General features: G+C 44.4%; 1 protein-coding gene across 9 annotated transcripts in view; it reads left to right on the forward strand.

Annotated features, from left to right (window-relative positions):
- The window catches only part of FOXP1 (forkhead box P1), a 502,464-nt gene that overhangs the window by 473,549 nt on the left and 12,083 nt on the right, over window positions 1-16,832 (forward strand). For 8 of the 9 annotated variants that reach the window (XM_049715811.1, XM_033424880.2, XM_049715807.1 and 5 more), the window contains 5 exons: window positions 6,090-6,291; window positions 6,396-6,475; window positions 7,080-7,181; window positions 11,015-11,136; window positions 13,010-13,079. In XM_049715811.1, coding sequence (XP_049571768.1) covers window positions 6,090-6,291; window positions 6,396-6,475; window positions 7,080-7,181; window positions 11,015-11,136; window positions 13,010-13,079 — 576 coding nt within the window. The remainder of the gene's footprint in view (window positions 1-6,089; window positions 6,292-6,395; window positions 6,476-7,079; window positions 7,182-11,014; window positions 11,137-13,009; window positions 13,080-16,832) is intronic. The other variant, XM_033424886.2, reaches the window with a different exon arrangement.

Genomic DNA, 16,832 nt, shown 5'->3' on the forward strand with positions numbered 1-16,832 from the left:
GGAGGGGAGAAAGGAATGGCCAACAGCGGCTGAAATAAGCTTTTCGTTTGTCATAATTTTACTTAGAAGCTTTTAATTTTATTAAGGCTGGCCCCTGCTTGGAAAAGTTTACCAGAACAGAGCTGTACATTCTAGCAATGGGGGACATACAGTGGGCAAAGGCGGGCTTGACATACGTACAGAATGGCCCAAGTGTATTGTACGTTGGCGATTTAAAAGATTCGTCTCTTTTCCGTGTTCAGAGAAGCACAAGCAAAAAATCAGGCGATCGTAAACTGTCCTCATGAGAATGATATTCTTTTGTTCCACACTCGGTACCAGTTCATGTTCTCAAGGTAAACACCAAAATGGATTGCTTGGGGGTGAATGCTTGTCCTTGGAGGGAGGCCTCACTCAGAGGATGAAATAATAACAACCAGCACCAAGAAGCATGTCTGTAATAATACTTTATTAAGTTGTTAAGGATTTTTGAAAAAGACTTTTTCACTATCATAAGGTCAGGAAAATACCGTAGGTCATATTCTATAATCCTGAGAACGTAAGAGGTAGGCTTTGCTTTAGGGTATTCCTCCCACCCACCGGAGAACAGCTCCCGGCGCTGGAGAAACCACATCCCTTCAGATTTGGTGGGCAAGTAATTACAGTGTAGGTACTATCTCCTTTATGGACATGTTGTAAAACACAAGAACTTGGCTATTTGAGGCGAAAGGCAGTATTAGATTTTCCTTTGCACGCATTCTCGTTTCCTCCAACCGTAGCAGTTAGGACTGTTTGGAAATCATTTTTAGCTACTAATAAAAACAGAGAGAGAGAGAGAGGGAGAGAGAGAGAGTGTGTCCGTCCGTGTGTTCCCTCGCCCCAAGCCCCCCGCTCCGCAAAAGGGGGGGGGGTCTCTCAATGAAGTGGCTGATTTTGTGGGCTGCTCGCCGCAGCCTGGCTGTTGAGTTGGGGGAATAATTTGATGCCGTCATAAAGAGAGATTCGCAAGCACCACACACACACACAAGGGATGTTTCTATACTGTTTCTCGCGAAGTCCCCCACCCCGAGGTTCATCCTGACGACCACCTTCTCAGTCACTGCCCTGCGCCAGGGCCCAGATCTAAGGCAGTAGCAGGACCAGGCAGAGAGAGCTCTCCCCAAGGCCACCCCCCAACCCCCTGCCACGATCTGGTAACATCTTTCCCGTCCCTCCAGCCTCAGAAAAGGCCACCTCTGAACGCGAGGGATTCGTGTCTAGGATTCACCTGCTCAGGCCAGTCGAACCAACAGCAGAAAAGCGAGTGAGCCCCAAAGTCCATACTGAGCGGCTGGGTCCCTCGGTGTCTGGGTTTCAGGTTGGCCTTTTGTTCTCAGCATCTGTTCTGAAGCGAGGCAAGAGCACAAACAAAAATCCAGATGAGTCCTTATGGGAATGCTTGCAACAAGTCTGTTTCTGTCTGGGGTTTACCTCAGCCGTTTGTTGATTTTTAAAAAAATGGGAGTGACTCACCGTCTTTAAAAGAGAGAGAGGAGGTTACTGTTTAAAAACGAAAGATAAATCTTTCGAAAAGGGGCTCGGCAGAGTCCCGGGCAGCTGGGCTGGTTCCAGTTGTTCGGATGGGTAAGATTTCTAGGATAGTCACCCCTGGAACTGACCTGGGAGAAAAGCTGACGGTTGAGAGTGCATAGAAACTAAAAAAATAAAGCCCAACGGCAATCTTAAGTGACATAAGAATTTAAGCTTTTGGCCGGCGTTTCAAAGAGATTATCTTTGCCCAAATCATCACATGATGGAAACTTGCCATGTAGAAAATATCAGAGTTACTAACTTTTCTAAACATAGCAACTTCTTTTTAAATAGAAAATGAACACAATCTGAAAAATAGGAAAAGAAACCCTCCCAGAGTCCCCATCCCTTCCTGCTCCAGGCCCCGGAAGAAAAAAATTCTCTCTCCCAACCTGAGCTACAGTCAAAAACACGAAGCACACGTGCTTTCATTTCTAATTGATGATTCTATTATTAAGTTTTAATAGTTTACAGTTCAGGTGAATCTTGCAAGATTGCCGCACACCCCTCACCGTTCCCGGTTTGCTCTGCTGTTCTACGTCTGTAATTAATTTTTGTGTGTGTGGTGGGGGGCGTAGGGGGTCCAGTTTTTGCAGAGAGAGACCTTAATGAAAAGAGCAGGTCTGGTTTGAACGCAGAGCCTATCTTGAAACCTTCCCCCTGCCGCATCTTATCACTCCCTCGTGACCTTCCTCCCCAAAGATGGTCTCTCCTCGAGACCAGCATGTGATCATCCAGCCGGAGTTTAAAAGTTAAGAAACTTCGATCACCGTTGACAAGGTTGACATTTCATTAACTTGTTGGTTCAGCCTTCAGATGATTCCGCGAGGCGAAGCACCCTGTGTTTGGAGTTTACCGCTTTTTGTTCTTTCTTCCCTCGCAGGCTACAGTCGTGTTTGATTTGGAATCGGGGCTCCTTTGGCAAATTAGCAATTAGAGCAATTCTGTGGGAATATGTATATATGTCATTAGTTTTCCTGCAAATTAATAGCAGGGGCAGAGGTCAGGCAGAAATTTTCCACTTGACTGCAGTTCCTCTGTGGAGACTTGGCACTTGGTTCTGGAATGGCCACAGCTGCTCTCAGCCACCCTCTTCCTCTAGGAACTGTCTTTTAATTAGTTTACCTCATAGCCATCATTACAAATATTACTGCCTCCCCTCCTCGAAATAAAATTACTGTTTCTACAAAATATTCCAGTGACATCTTGCACCACTGCACATTGATGGTGGGGTCAGTCGAATGCAGCATTTAATCATTAGATCACCTCCATCCGCGTCTCCTAATTAGAGTCCTTACAATACATTTTTATCTGGTAATTAGCCGAGATTGGCTACTTCCTCTGTGGCTTATTAGAGACGGCCCAGCAGTGGGTGTGAATCACGGTGTCATTTGTCAAGCCTGGTTAAAAAAAAAAAAAAAAAAAAACCCTCTCTGCTCTCTTCGGGCTTGGTGTTGATTTCCACTTGGTACCTGTGTTTCAGAGCCTCCAGAAAATTCAGCTGCATCTTTCTTCGTGGATCGTGCTAACCGGGAGGGATTTTCTTCCCGACTGTTGCTTTTTCAGTAGAAACAGTCCAAGTATTAAGGCTGCAAGAATGACATTCTTTGCATGTTTTATGACTTTGTACCCGTATCGTGGGGCTTGTCTGTTCTTGTAGGTGAGCTCCCAAGAGATGGGCCTGCACTTGCTGAATGTTTCCACGAGTCTGGGGTTTGGGCAATTAACTAGAACCCAGTGGGCCTGGTGATCTTCCTCACAGAACTGGAAAGGAGCGTGCATGTTCCCTGTGGACGCTGTATTTATATTATAATTTTCATTACCTTTTAAAGAACGTCGTGGTGTTGAGGGTACTGTTCTTCCACCGAAGAGCCCAGAAGCAGAGTTAGTTCTCGGAATTGTTTTACGGTTGCTCTGCCTGTTTTCCTTTGATCAGTGTCTGCATTTGACGGTAAGCCCTTCGAGGGCAGCAGTTGTCTGTTCTGTTCCTTCTTCTGTCGTTTCAGTTCCCATTGCCGTATGTTTGCTGGGGAAGATTTATTGAATGTCAGTTGTAAGCAGGGATAAAAGCTAATCCCCAGGTCCCTTCCAGAAATGAGCGTGCAGAAATATGAACCCGGATACTGTTGATGGTTCCCGTTGTCTGGGCGTAAGGAGACTGTTATACAGAGGGCCTAGAATCTCCAGTGTGTATGTGATTTTGAGTCCAGGTTGTGAATATGGGCACGTTATTTAATCTCCCGTGAGCCTGTGTTTGCTTATCTGTGAAACGTGAGTAACAACATCTCAAGTGTTCGTGATGGTATGAGAATTCAGCGAGACCAGGCGGTGGCCCGGGCTTCACAGCGTGGTCTTTACAAATGGTCCCCGTGACTTTCCCGAGCGCTGGGATCCTCTTAAGCCTAAGAGCATCTGCATTTTAAAAGCTGTATACTGATGAGCATTAGCCTTCCGTGCGCTGATTTCCTTGACCCGTTGCTGGGGCTGATGCTTAGACACGCTGTTCCTGTACTTGGTCAGTGATGAAGGCCCAAGGCAAAGAGGAGGTCAGCCCCAGCCTTCCCAGATCTGCTCCATCCCGCCGCGGCTGCTACGCCGGACCGTGAGCACTTAGTTTGCAAATGTGTGTCACGAAGTCAAGTTTCCAGCACTAATAAGAAAAGCAGCTCCCAGCGTCTGCCCAGCTTGCTGGGGGATTCATAAGGGTGGTACCATCTCCACAGCTTGCTCTTATCAGGCATGGGGGAGCATGGGGTGTAGGGATTGGTGGTGGGCGGGGCGGGGTGGGGTGGGGTGCGGCGGCAGCGGCGGCGGTCTGGTGTTGGCTGAGTCAGCATTTAAAGGGAGGGAGAAAAAGGAAAGCCCAACCAAAAGCTTGCAACCCAGCGTTCAGTTTCCAGTGCCATGTTTATGTTTTTCCATTAATACTTTCTCAACGATATTTGATCTTTCTCATTACTAGGGTATGAGTAAGGTTGAGTCTTCCCAACAAATTAGAACTCTCTTTTAATCTGTTCTTTGATTATGATCTCAGAGGAATCTCATTTTTAATACTTTCCACAAATAATGTCTTGGACTTAGGACTGTTGCAGTGGTGAACCAGACTTAATTTGTTAAGTGATTCACAATCTGGTTTGAGATAGTGATACCAAGTAAGGCTACTTTGCCAAACTTTCTTGGACTGGGGGCAGCTACGAGTTCCTCAGAGGGCAGTTCTGGGTAAACTGTAAGAACTCTGTTGAAAACAACCAAGTTCTTCAGTGTAGCCAGACTTAATGTTTCAGTAGCAACGAGTTTTTGCAAAGGGGGACAGGCTCGTGTTTCCAGTTATTAATTAGAGAAACACTTCAAGGTGCAGGAGAAACAGATAGAAAGAAAGAAAGAAGGAAGGAAGGACCGAAACAGGGCTTGTTGATTTTCCTCTGTGCTCCTGCAAATAACTAGCGTGTGTTTCCGGACTTGAAGCGTTGGATTATTCCATTTTGTTACTACGCATTTGAAACTGGAAGGAAAAAAATTAAAATGTTTTATAGTTCCAGATCTCTCCTATGCCCTATTCTTTTTAAACAAATGATTCCAATCCCATATTGGATAGAGTTTAATGAAGGTGACAGAGAAAGCTTTCAAAGATTAGTCTCTGCCAACTAATGGAACTAAATGGATGTTCACTGGATCCGGTGCCACTCTTTTTAATACAAGTCACAGGCCAAACCTCTCAGCAGTAGTTCCCGTCCGTGAAGTTTCATCCTGGAGTTGAGTGAGCCCGTCCCAGTGTGGTGTAGCCAGTGGCTATATGTGGCTATTCTAGTACAACTTTCCTTTTTATTAAAATTAGGTAAAAACACTTTCTCGCTTGTACTAGCACATTCCAGAAAGTTCTAAGAGCTCAGGTTGATACCAATGTATCCCAACTGGTGTTTCCTGAAACATCAGCGTTCGTGGGGTTACAAGGACTCCCTCTCCCGCTTCGAGATTTACAAGGCATAGTAGGGTGCAAAGTTGTGCTTAAAGAAACGTCCTGACCCAGAATTTCTCAAACTCACCAGGCTAGGTAACCCCTTTTGGGTCTGTAAACGCTTGTTTAACTGTCTTTGGGAAAAAACCTGTCTCAGCAACAACAGGAAAGGAGAACACCGTAAGAGATATTATTTGATAAACTACATGGGGGAAAAAAATCTGAAAAGGAATATATGCGTATATATAGAGAGAGATATAGGTGTGTGTGTGTGTGTGTGTGTGTATCTGAATCACTTTGCTGTACACCTGAAACTAACACAACATTGTGTAAATCAACTACAATAAAAGAAATAAATTAGAAAAAAAAGAATCACAGGACAGGATGCTAGAAATTTTAGTAAGTAAATAAAGCGAATGGTTTTTACATGGGAACTCGCCTCCTGTTTCAGCTGATGATAAAAATCTACTGTGAGGCATAAAACTAGCCAGGCCTCCCCTGTATAATTCCTGCTGCATTGCAGATGCTTTCTTGGTTGCTCTGTTTCTTTCTGAAGGTCTTCTAAGAACTGTTCCTTTCCTCACAGCTGAATCTGGTATCAAGTGTCACACTCTCCAAGTCTGCATCAGAGGCTTCTCCACAGAGCTTACCTCATACTCCTACGACCCCCACTGCCCCCATCACTCCCGTCACCCAAGGCCCCTCCGTCATCACCACCACCAGCATGCACACGGTGGGACCCATCCGCAGGCGGTACTCAGACAAATACAACGTGCCCATCTCTTCAGGTAGATGCTCCATTTTTGCCGCGGGGAGAACGGTGATCGGCAATGCTTGTCGACCAGCCTCTTTGTAAAAAGTGATAATTAATAGGACAATGATTCTTATTTAGCAGATATTGCGCAGAACCAAGAATTTTATAAGAACGCAGAAGTTAGACCACCATTTACATATGCATCTTTAATTAGGCAGGTAAGTAAATAACGCGGTATGAGAAATTATATCGGAAGGTATAGGTGTACATGGATGTATTATATTGATGCAGTAGATTTAAAACCGTTTAGTATGCAAGCATGCTAAAACCTGTTCTATAAGGTTTTTTAAATCTGCAATATATAACATAATTGCTTTTGATTAAGTATTACAATACGATGTGATTATTAGGAAATTCATTTCACACAACAGTGAAAATGAGCCTGTTTAAAGATGGCAAGTCAATTATCACAAGCTACAGTAATCTCTGATCCCTAGAATTAATCTGAGCTCTAAATAATTACTGAGCTTTAATCAGCTAGTGAAATGTTTTGCATTTCTCTTTGATTCTGCTTTATGAATGACTAATAAATTAATATTTCTGTACGGAAACAGAAGTAAAAACTCCAAACAATTAGATAATTCCATTTTGCATTTTGCTATTGAACTGGTAAATACGGCCATTAATCTTAGAGCATTTCGTGAAACCTTCCGTAGGATTTAGCTCAGCGTCACGATTATTTTATGTTTTCAAGAAACCGTACAATGGCGGTTCTGTTGATTTGGTCATACATTATCTTTCTCTGTTGCCTTTGCTTCACAGGCCATTCTCGAATCTCCAGAGAAGCAGCTAACACTAAATGAAATCTATAACTGGTTCACACGAATGTTTGCTTACTTCCGGCGTAACGCTGCCACATGGAAGGTAAGCTTTCTTGCAGGCCTGTTGAGTCTTGGGTCTTGGCATTTATAGGAGAGAGTTTGTTGTCGGTAAGATGCAGGTGTTGTAAGTTACGAACATATTGTTTGGCTACATTCAAAGAGTCTAATTTGTAGGCATACTGGATTGAGAAAATAATTCCACTGGGGTTAAAATGCTGGGATGGAAGAGTCCCATTATGTTGGCATAACGAGTAAAATCATCTCTCTCTGGTTGGAAGGTGTAGGAAGTTGTCTCGTGTACACAGACCTCATGGTTTTCCGTCTTTAGCCACCAGCAGTATTTGCAGAGAATGCGTAGATAACTTTTGTGTGTTTTTGTTTAACCATCAGGAACCTGGAGAAATGATCAGATACACTTGATCAGATACACTTAACTTTCATTGGTTGGATATAACCTCCTTAACCTATGCACTCCAAGTACTAGCAAGGTATATTAGAGTTATTACAGGAGAACCCAATATATGTATTATTAAGGGTTTGTTTGTTTGTTTGTTTAAGTCGAGAGACTGTCCATCGGATATTCATAGGCACTCTGGGGAAGAAAAGCAAATTCTGAAATATGTGACTTGACTGTAATAGCGTTTGCTGTAAAACGGGTCAGATTCCATAGCTCCACCTGGGATGCCCCCAGCAAGCCTCGGGGGTCACATGAAATACCTCAATCCCAGTTCAGCAGTTGGTTCGTAGTTTCTGTTAGTAGTGATTCCATTGTATTCGGTTAAGCCCTCAGCAGTCTTTGGATTTTCCCACTTTAAATTTCTCGGTTTTTAATAGTTTTGCTTTAGAAAAAGGGTCAGCAGATACAATCTGAGAGTCATATATTTTTTGTCGCACCTTTACTACTATCTAGAATTCTTGTAATCCCTAAATTCCAAAAAATTTAGAAATATTTAAAATGCAAATATTTTTGGATATTTTACGCGTTATTATTAGAAATAGGATAGGAATTTATTATAGGATGCAAGGAAAACATGCTTTGCTGGATATACAGGTCTTCCTTGCTCCGTTCGTAATTTATATGGGAGAAAAACAACAGCAGAAACAGAAAACGCTGTTTCCTCTACTACATTCTTCATCAAATAGCGTTTTGAAAGAATATAACCAAAGCATTAATTCATCAACCTTACGGAGCTGTGAATCATCTCTGATGGCCCAAAGTAGCTTTTTTATTTCCATTAAGACACGTGGGCCCCGAAGGAACCTAGGTTCAAAACCCTTCCCTTCTCTTCCTCAGCCTGCCTTGAGATGTAAAATAGAAAACAGTCTTCAGCTGTGAATGCTTTTCAGAATTTCGGAAGTATAAGCATGAAGCAGACATTTTCTTCAGATTGCCTTTTATAAATAGCGAATGATCAAGTTTTAAAATAATTACCCGTTATGAATGTGATATTTAAGCTCAGATCTTCAGATTTAACTTTTTCATTTTCAGAAACTGCAGGGAAAAGTGCCCTTCATATAAACAGTCCTAAATGAAGTATTTAATGACTCATAAATACGTATAATTTTCTCCATGTGTCCTTATTTGTACTGTCATCTTAGACAGAAGATAAAATGCCCAGTTAAAGTCATGAGTGGAAAGAGTTCACTCAGCTTTTGTGGGAAACTCTCCATTTCCAGTTGCTTTTGCTTGGATGCACAGTCTTCGAAAACGAAACTTAAGTTTTGACTTTACAGTTTTATTTACATGGCTATATAGTTCAGACAGGTCTACAGCAGTCCTGTTTTTCAGACATGGCTTTACAATGTACACTTCTGTACATTTTGATACTTACTGGAAAACTTAGACAGTGATTAGGATGAGATGTTGATTTCTTTTCCCAGTAAGGTGTCTGATAGGTACACATGCTCTGTCTGGACTTTTTTTCTTTCTTTCTTTCTTTTTCAGGAAATTTGGGTTTATTTATTTCAGCCTCCTCAGTGTCATGGTAGGAGATAAACAGTAGACCCTTAGCATCCTTTATCCTCTGCCTTTGTGCAGTATTACAAAAGAAAGTGCCCACTTAAAGACCAGACTACAGTTTATACGCCAGGAAATTTGCCCTACTAGCTGTAGTTATAACATGCCCAGCATTCTCCAGAGATGTTTGTTGTAGACCTATCAAACCTGTTTGAATCAGGGGTGTCCTTTCGTAGTCAGCTGGAAGTCTGAACCCACCCCAGTTATGCTGACATTCCTCAAAAATTCCTTGAGCGTTTGTCCTATGGCTTCTCCTTGTGAGCAGTTCGTCATGCCACGTGATAACACTTCTCTCGTCTTCCGTATCAGACAAGAAACATCACCATTCTCTAGCATGACTCCTCACAGAGTCGCTAATGGCGATCATCCAAAAACAGAAACACCTCTCAAAGTAGAGATCAAGATTTTCCACTTGCGGGCCTCCCTGGTGGTGCAGTGGTTGAGAGTCTCCCTGCCGATGCAGGGGACACGGGTTCGTGCCCCGGTCCGGGAAGATCCCACGTGCCGCGGAGCGGCTGGGCCCGTGAGCCATGGCCGCTGAGCCTGCGCGTCCGGAGCCTGTGCTCCGCAACGGGAGAGGCCACGGCAGTGAGAGGCCCGTGTACCGCAAAAAAAAAAAAAAAAAAAGATTTGCCACTTGGAAGGATGAAGTATATCACAGGTTAAGGGGAGGAATACAGACTGTGTGAGCAATAGCAGCAGATGGATTGAGGGACTTACAAGGCATGTGAGGTGTGGTGTAAGTATCCACTTCTCCAGCCCCTGTTGTCACCTACTCATTCCCTATAAGAAGAAAGTTGGGAGTAAATGATATGGGTCTCTTTGAAATAGCCTCGTGTCCAGGTTTGAGTGTCAGTCAATCACGTTCACCCAGGAGAACTCAAAAAGAGATGAAGCCATGCTTGTTAACTGTACCTAGTGTAAGTAAGGGGTGCGGATTATTCCTGAAACTCAGGAAGGATGAGATGTCAAAAACTCTTCACCCTGCAGTTGAGATGCTCCTTTGGCAGATTACACATGTCAAGGGTCTCAGCTTAGGAGTGACGGGAAATGACTTTGAACCCTAAGAAAGAAACGTGTCTATGGAAAGAAACCATCAACTTAGAGTATCCTCATTTTGCCATTGAGAGTTCTACTCATGGGTTCCTTTGGCATTTTCTCAGTTAATTAAAAGCACTTGCCCATAGTAAGGGCCAACATTTATATAATTGGGAAGGTAAGACCTAGCTTGATAATGGATACTGACCCACTGCAGGGTCATGTCACTCACTGCCGCCCCCGCCCCGGTCCTGTCAGCTACAGGAGGTGATACTCTCGATGGTAGGAATCCAATGTCAATTTCTTCATAATAGACCTGAGCAGATGTGTCGAAGGTGTTAAAGCCAACACTTTGACGAATTAAAAAGAAGCAAAATGTATTTAACAGTAGGAGTTATCATCTTTCATGGTTTAAAAAAATTAAAATAAATTACCCCTTTTGTCTGAGAGACAAGTGGGTTTAAAAGGGACGGTTTTATGCTTTACCTGTTTCCTGATTTTGAAGTCGTATTAACGTTACTTTTATATTTTGGCCGTGAAACCTATTTGGGGGCTAATAGGCATATTAAAAAAAATCTTTCCTCTGTTTAACTGTTCACCAGAGACTAGACTAAAATGCCAAAGCACAATTAAGTCATCATTTGGGGTTTTGATTTTGGAAGAGGCCCCCCCTTCACCACAGGAGGGTCATCCATGGGGGTGGGAGCTACAGTTCTCGGGGACGGTTTTACAACTGTGGACTGTTAGGCTGAATGTACTGCTGTTTTTGGAGTCTTTTCTTATAGAAAATGTAAATGTTCTCTCTTTTATACTTGCTGCAGAATGCAGTGCGTCATAATCTTAGTCTTCACAAGTGTTTTGTGCGAGTAGAAAACGTTAAAGGGGCAGTATGGACAGTGGATGAAGTAGAGTTCCAAAAACGAAGGCCACAAAAGATCAGTGGGTACGTCCACCATGTTTGAACTTCTTAGCCTAGCTTGGATTGCGCTAACAAGTGTTAACTAGAGGCTTTTGGCTGCTAGATGGTGTTAGACCAAAGAACTGGTTTCACGTTGTCTCAGTTAAGGGAAGCAAAAAAGCATTTCATCCCTCCTGTTTTGTATACCCACCAGTCCCCCTGCCCTGCTTGCTGGTCTTTGTTGCATCACATGCTAGTAGCTTTTAGGTGGCAATGCATATTAACCCTCACAAACCATTGGCTTATGCTTATTGCATTTTATTTTCTTTCTCCTGTTCCCTGTATTGGATGTCTGTTCTGCCCCCAACCCCGCCTCCTTTTGTTGCCACTTCATCTCCTTTGCTGCTGCTCCTATCCCAGGGTGCCATTCGCACCAACCTCTCACTGCATAAGTGCTTTATCAGAGTAGAGGATGAGTTTGGGTCCTTTTGGACAGTTGATGATGAAGAGTTTAAACGTGGCCGCCATATTCAACGAGGCCGTCCTCGCAAATACTGCCCCGATGAAAACTTTGACGAGCTTGTCGCACAGTAAGAGCCTTTACTTGCTTTTGTTTTTTGTTTCTGCTGTTGCTTTGGCTTTGCATGGTTGACTCATCCCATGATAGTTTTGCATTTCACCACGTAGCAGTGCCACGGCTTTCTGCAACGGAACTAAATCGTGTGATTTGTACATGTATTTCTCTCGTTTCTCTTTGGAACACCAGTGCCTTGAATAATGCTTTTTTGACGTCTTTAATGCAAATATCGGTTGGCTTTTGATTCAGCAGCTGTACGGGGACCCTATAACCCAATGCTTTTGCGTGACCCCCTGATTCCTCCAAGTGAAGAGGAAACTTCCTTCTTTAGAGTTAAAATGTGTATTTACTGGGATCCATTTCTTCTTCTTGGCTCACTCAGTATAACGATATAAATATAGTGAAATGAATGCCAAAAGGGCCCCAAGCATGGGAAAGAAATGGAGACCCGTGCCTCTCCTTCCTTTAGGGACCATTGGGAAACATACATAATTTCCCGCCCCCCACCCCCCGCCCACGGAAGCCACCCCTTTCTTTCCCTCAGTAGCCTCCTGTATGATTTTTTTTTTTTTTCAAGTATTTGTATCCCTCCTGGCTACAGCTGTCCTTAAAACAACATCTATCTTGTCTTCATTTGGTCGTTAATGGACACAGCATCAAATTATTCTCGTACCCTCCCAAATTGCGGCTGTGCCCGAAGGACTGGAACCCCAGCCTCGGCTGCCTGACCCTCCCCTGGAGTAGCTTTCTCTCCATCTTCTTCTTTTGGCAATAAATGAGCCTTGAAGATCTTTTCTTCGGAGCTACCCTGCCGTTCCTCTAGCATTCATTCTAGAATTCAAATCCTGGAGAAGCTTAAGAGGCAAGATTCCTCCCGCTGGCTCCCAGGAAACCCTGCCAGTCCGCTCGCTGACTTCCCCAGCCCGAGGCCCTAGAGCGTCTGCCTTCCTGCTGGAGTCCGGGCGGGTTACTACCCATTTACAGGGAGGTCGCTGTTTTGTGAGACAGACAAAAGTTCATCCGTGGAGGGAGTGCCCGAGGCGATGATTACTTAATCCAAAATTTTACCCCCAGTTTGCTTGAACGGGCAAAGTCTCTCCCACCCCGGGGCGGGGAGGTTCACACAGAGCAGCCCCCAACAAAGCCAGCGCGCCGGGGGGGGGGGGGGGGGGGGCGGGGCGAAACCCACCTTTTCTTTGGTCTTCTGGCTGGGGGACATTTCTGATTGATTTGGAAAGATAGCGGCAAGCTTAAGACGAGACTTTTAAGACGAGACTTCGCGAAAAACACTCGGGGGGTTGATTGCGTTTAACTTTGAGTTTTTATCTTTCTCTTATGCAGTAACCCTTCCCTTATTAAAAACATGCAGACCAGCCACGCCTACTGTACACCTCTCAATGCAGCTTTACAGGTAAGATGAACGGCCGTCCGGACTGTGCCGCGGAGGCACATGGCTCCCGCACTCATTTCAAAATATATTAGCCTCGCTCTAATTAGATATTAAATTTTAATTCCGTTAAACTTTTTTCTTAAGTGCACAAAGCATCGTACTCCCTGGAGGCAGGCACGTCGGGCTGCTTCAGCATTAGCAAGATGCTTAGCATTTTGAATATTGTGGCAAAAAAATTAAAAGTTCACTTATTAATATTTATCAGCAGTATCATAATTTCCATCCTCTTATTTCAGAATTTCACTTGAGGCAAAAATACCACAAGTGTAATTACTCTAGCACAGCTATTAATGTGCTGGGTGATAGGCCACTGTGTCACATGACCTTCTATTGTTCACGGGTTTAAAGAGAAAGCGGAGCTTTTTTTCTTCTTCTTCTTCTGCTCCTTTTTCTTTTCAAGTCCAGTTTGGCCTCTTTTCACTGGGGAGAGCGGGGCGGGTGGGGTTCGGGTCGCTTGGTAAAAGTAAACTGTTTTTGTTCAAGCGATAGAGGTGTTGAAGGAGAGACTCTTTAGGTTTCCAGCGGATTGCTCAAGGTTACGTAATAAGCTCGCAGAACGTTTGTTTCCTACTGACAAACCAGGCCCTCCTTACGTAACCGGCGTTGCCAGGGGACGAAGCCACGGGGATTGAGCAGGAGGGAGGTTACCACCCAAACGTGAGTTACCGGGGCAGCCCTGGCACCCATCAAGCCTTTGAATTATCGCATATTGCTCCGTTACCCAACAGTAAAGTCATCTCTCAGGTCGAAGAGAAGACTGTAGTACACTTCCTTAAGGTTTACCTGGGTACCCCCCTCCAGAGTTCGTAGGTAGGCAGGGTCCTTTGGCCCGTCCGTGGTCCTGTTATGTTTTGACCCACCTGGATTGTTCTAGACCGCAGTCCAGAGGGATCTCGGTAACTTAAATGACAACAGTCTACACAGATAGATCTGACGTTATGTGATCCTAGCCCGTGACAGACCTTTGCAGCATGCGTTCTCGATACTTAAACATGACAACGTCATGGGCTCCTGCAAAGGGCTGTAACGCACAAACAGATACTAAAATTTTGTGAGGGAAGGGCGCAAATGAGAGAAGTGTAAAAAAGGCTCCTCAAGGGACGCTAATGATGCAAACTCGGTGGAGACGCTCAGCGTTGAGGGGAACAGAGTGCAGGGAAGAGGCGATCGGGAGGGGAGCTCTGGCTATTCCTGTTTAACAGCGGTTTGCTGAGCACCTCCCCTGCGCCTTGGAGAACCGTTTTCCCAGTTCGGTCAGCAGGAGCTCAAGGCTCCGGAGGATGGATGATACGCCTCTTACGCAGTTTCAGTTCAGAGGCAAATTCACTGACCTTAGCTTTCGCGCGCACGCGCGTGCGTGTGTGTTTAGCCTGAACCAAATTTAAGAGGAGGAACTGCTTTCTGACAGTTTCTTTTAATTACTTGCAGTTCACACCGTAACTTTCGAAAAGCAAATGAAAAGCACGCTTAGATGCTGCCACTGTAAATACCGTTCATTAGTAACTATTTTCCCTGGAGTGTTGTGAAGTATGAATTTAAAGGCCGCTCTACCTGGAATCGTATTAAGATCACAGGCACATTTTACATTCATGAGGCGGCAAGGCCAAAAAAAAACCACCAACAACGACACAACAACCCACCAGCAACGGTGATCCTCCATCCTCTGGATTCTCTTGACTCTGTGACTCATGTCAGTTAGGAGGCTTTATCATTACAGAACTGTTCTCACCTCTAAAACATTTGCTCCTGGCCTCCTCTGCACCCTTTCTTATTTTCAGCCACAGCCCCAAACTCTGCTGCCGTTTTCCAAGAACACTTGGTGTCCATCCTGCAGTGAGGTGAATACATGCATCTCAAGTCATGATTTGAGGAATGGATCTTTTTCCTCTCCTCTAGGAGTCTGGGTCCCGGGTCAGTAGACAGTCCCCTAGGACAACTTTCTGCTGTGCAAATTAAATAAAGAGTCTACCAGCAGGCCTTCCCTTCCCGCCCACTTGCATTTTTCAAGGCAAGTAAAAATAATAGTGGAACAACATCTTCAAAAGATTACTAGAGCAACATAACGCGTGATATACAATATATAAAATAGGACAGCCGAATCCACTACAGAAATAAAACATTGGACTCGGGACAGATTGCAGTATGCTCTGAAAAAGTGAAGTAACTAAGGGTAACCGTAAAGCTTCGTATTTATAGACTGCCTTTCCCCCGGGCGTCTCAGAGCGGTTAACAAACATTCCAAGAGGGACAGGACTTAGGGACTTCTGCACCTTGACTTAAGGACCTTTGTTCTTTTTTTTCTTTCTTTTTTTTTTTTTTGGCAGAGGGGCCAGTGTGATATGAAACCACATACTGTGGGCATAGGACCACTTATAAAATTAGGTCCATTATAAAAATTGTAAGCCTCCCCCCCCACCCCCGGCCCCCTCTCCTAAATAGACATCAACGACCAAAAAAGAAAGAACCACTAGGTTAGACCGAAGCCGTTGGTGAACATTTTTCGAAGCTCAGGTGGGTTGCTTTGCTCCGTCGCTCAGAGAATGTCCGAGAGGCTCTATCGTGAAGGAGCCACCAGGTTTCTCTACGCAGCCCACTTGATCGTTTTTTTTTTTTAAAGGCGACCAGACTGGTTTTTTTCATTTACGTCTTTTTTGTCTGAGAATCAAGGGATCAGTGTAAAATGCTTACCTTGGGATGCCTTTCACCACTGTCAGCCCAGGTTTTATGATCCAGTCCCCATCGGAAATAGCTTTGCCCTAGAACGCATTAAGAGCCACGGAGAACGAATCATCCCCAAAAGGTTGCCCTGTACGTGACCAGCTCGTCCCAAAGACTACATCCTTAGAAACATTTCCCTTTTGTTTTTACTTCTCAATCTTTGACTGACTTGAGAAGCTGCGAAAAAATACCAGGCTAGAGAGGGGCCCCACTTTCGCCACATTCTGACTGCAGCAGTGAAATGGCTTTGTGGTATTTCCAGGAAAAAGAGACTCACATGATGGTCCCAGCAGAACTTCCATGTCGGGGAGAGGCAGGACCACTGTGTTGTCTCAAACAAAGACAGTCAAGATGCTTGTCCAGCTGCACCTTGGGGCGGGGGTAAAAAAACCGGGCAGCGGGTCTGTCTTTTCGCTCTGCCAAAGAAGAAAAAAGTGCTTTATTGCAGTCACAAGAGATCTGTTGAAAAAAGTACTTGATGCAAATTATTTGACAAACTGTAGGAGAGTGAGGAATGTTCAGATGTGCTGTTCATCAAAATGAGTTCACCACATTTGGAAATGAAAACAGGATTTTTTTTTTTCCATTTTTTAAAAGAAGGCAGTTGTTACATAAATTCAGAAGTGGCGGGAAGGGAAGGGAAAGCTGTGGGCTTGCGGAGGGCCTGCCTTTGAAGTAGTCCCTTAGCCAGGGCTGCGGTAGGTGTGGATGGGGCATCCATCGCGGGGCTTGGATGGCTAAGGCGTTTCTGGCTTTGGAGTTAGTTTGTACAGCGAGCGAGACTGCGATTGTCTTAATAGGCGGATTCTCTGCAGCCCAGCTTTGTACGCGTCCTCCCTCTCTTGGTTTTTGGCTCTTACTGTCTCACCAGAGCCAGGATTTCTAGACTAGTTTGGACTCGTGTATGACTGGCCAGTTGGAGTCACCACGCCAGATTGTCTTGTGATTGATTGCACTTTTTTCCTCATTAGGATGGAAAGGCAGGCATAGTGTAGT

Source organism: Orcinus orca, chromosome 10 (genome assembly GCF_937001465.1).
Source record: "Orcinus orca chromosome 10, mOrcOrc1.1, whole genome shotgun sequence".
Classification (NCBI taxonomy): domain Eukaryota; kingdom Metazoa; phylum Chordata; class Mammalia; order Artiodactyla; family Delphinidae; genus Orcinus; species Orcinus orca.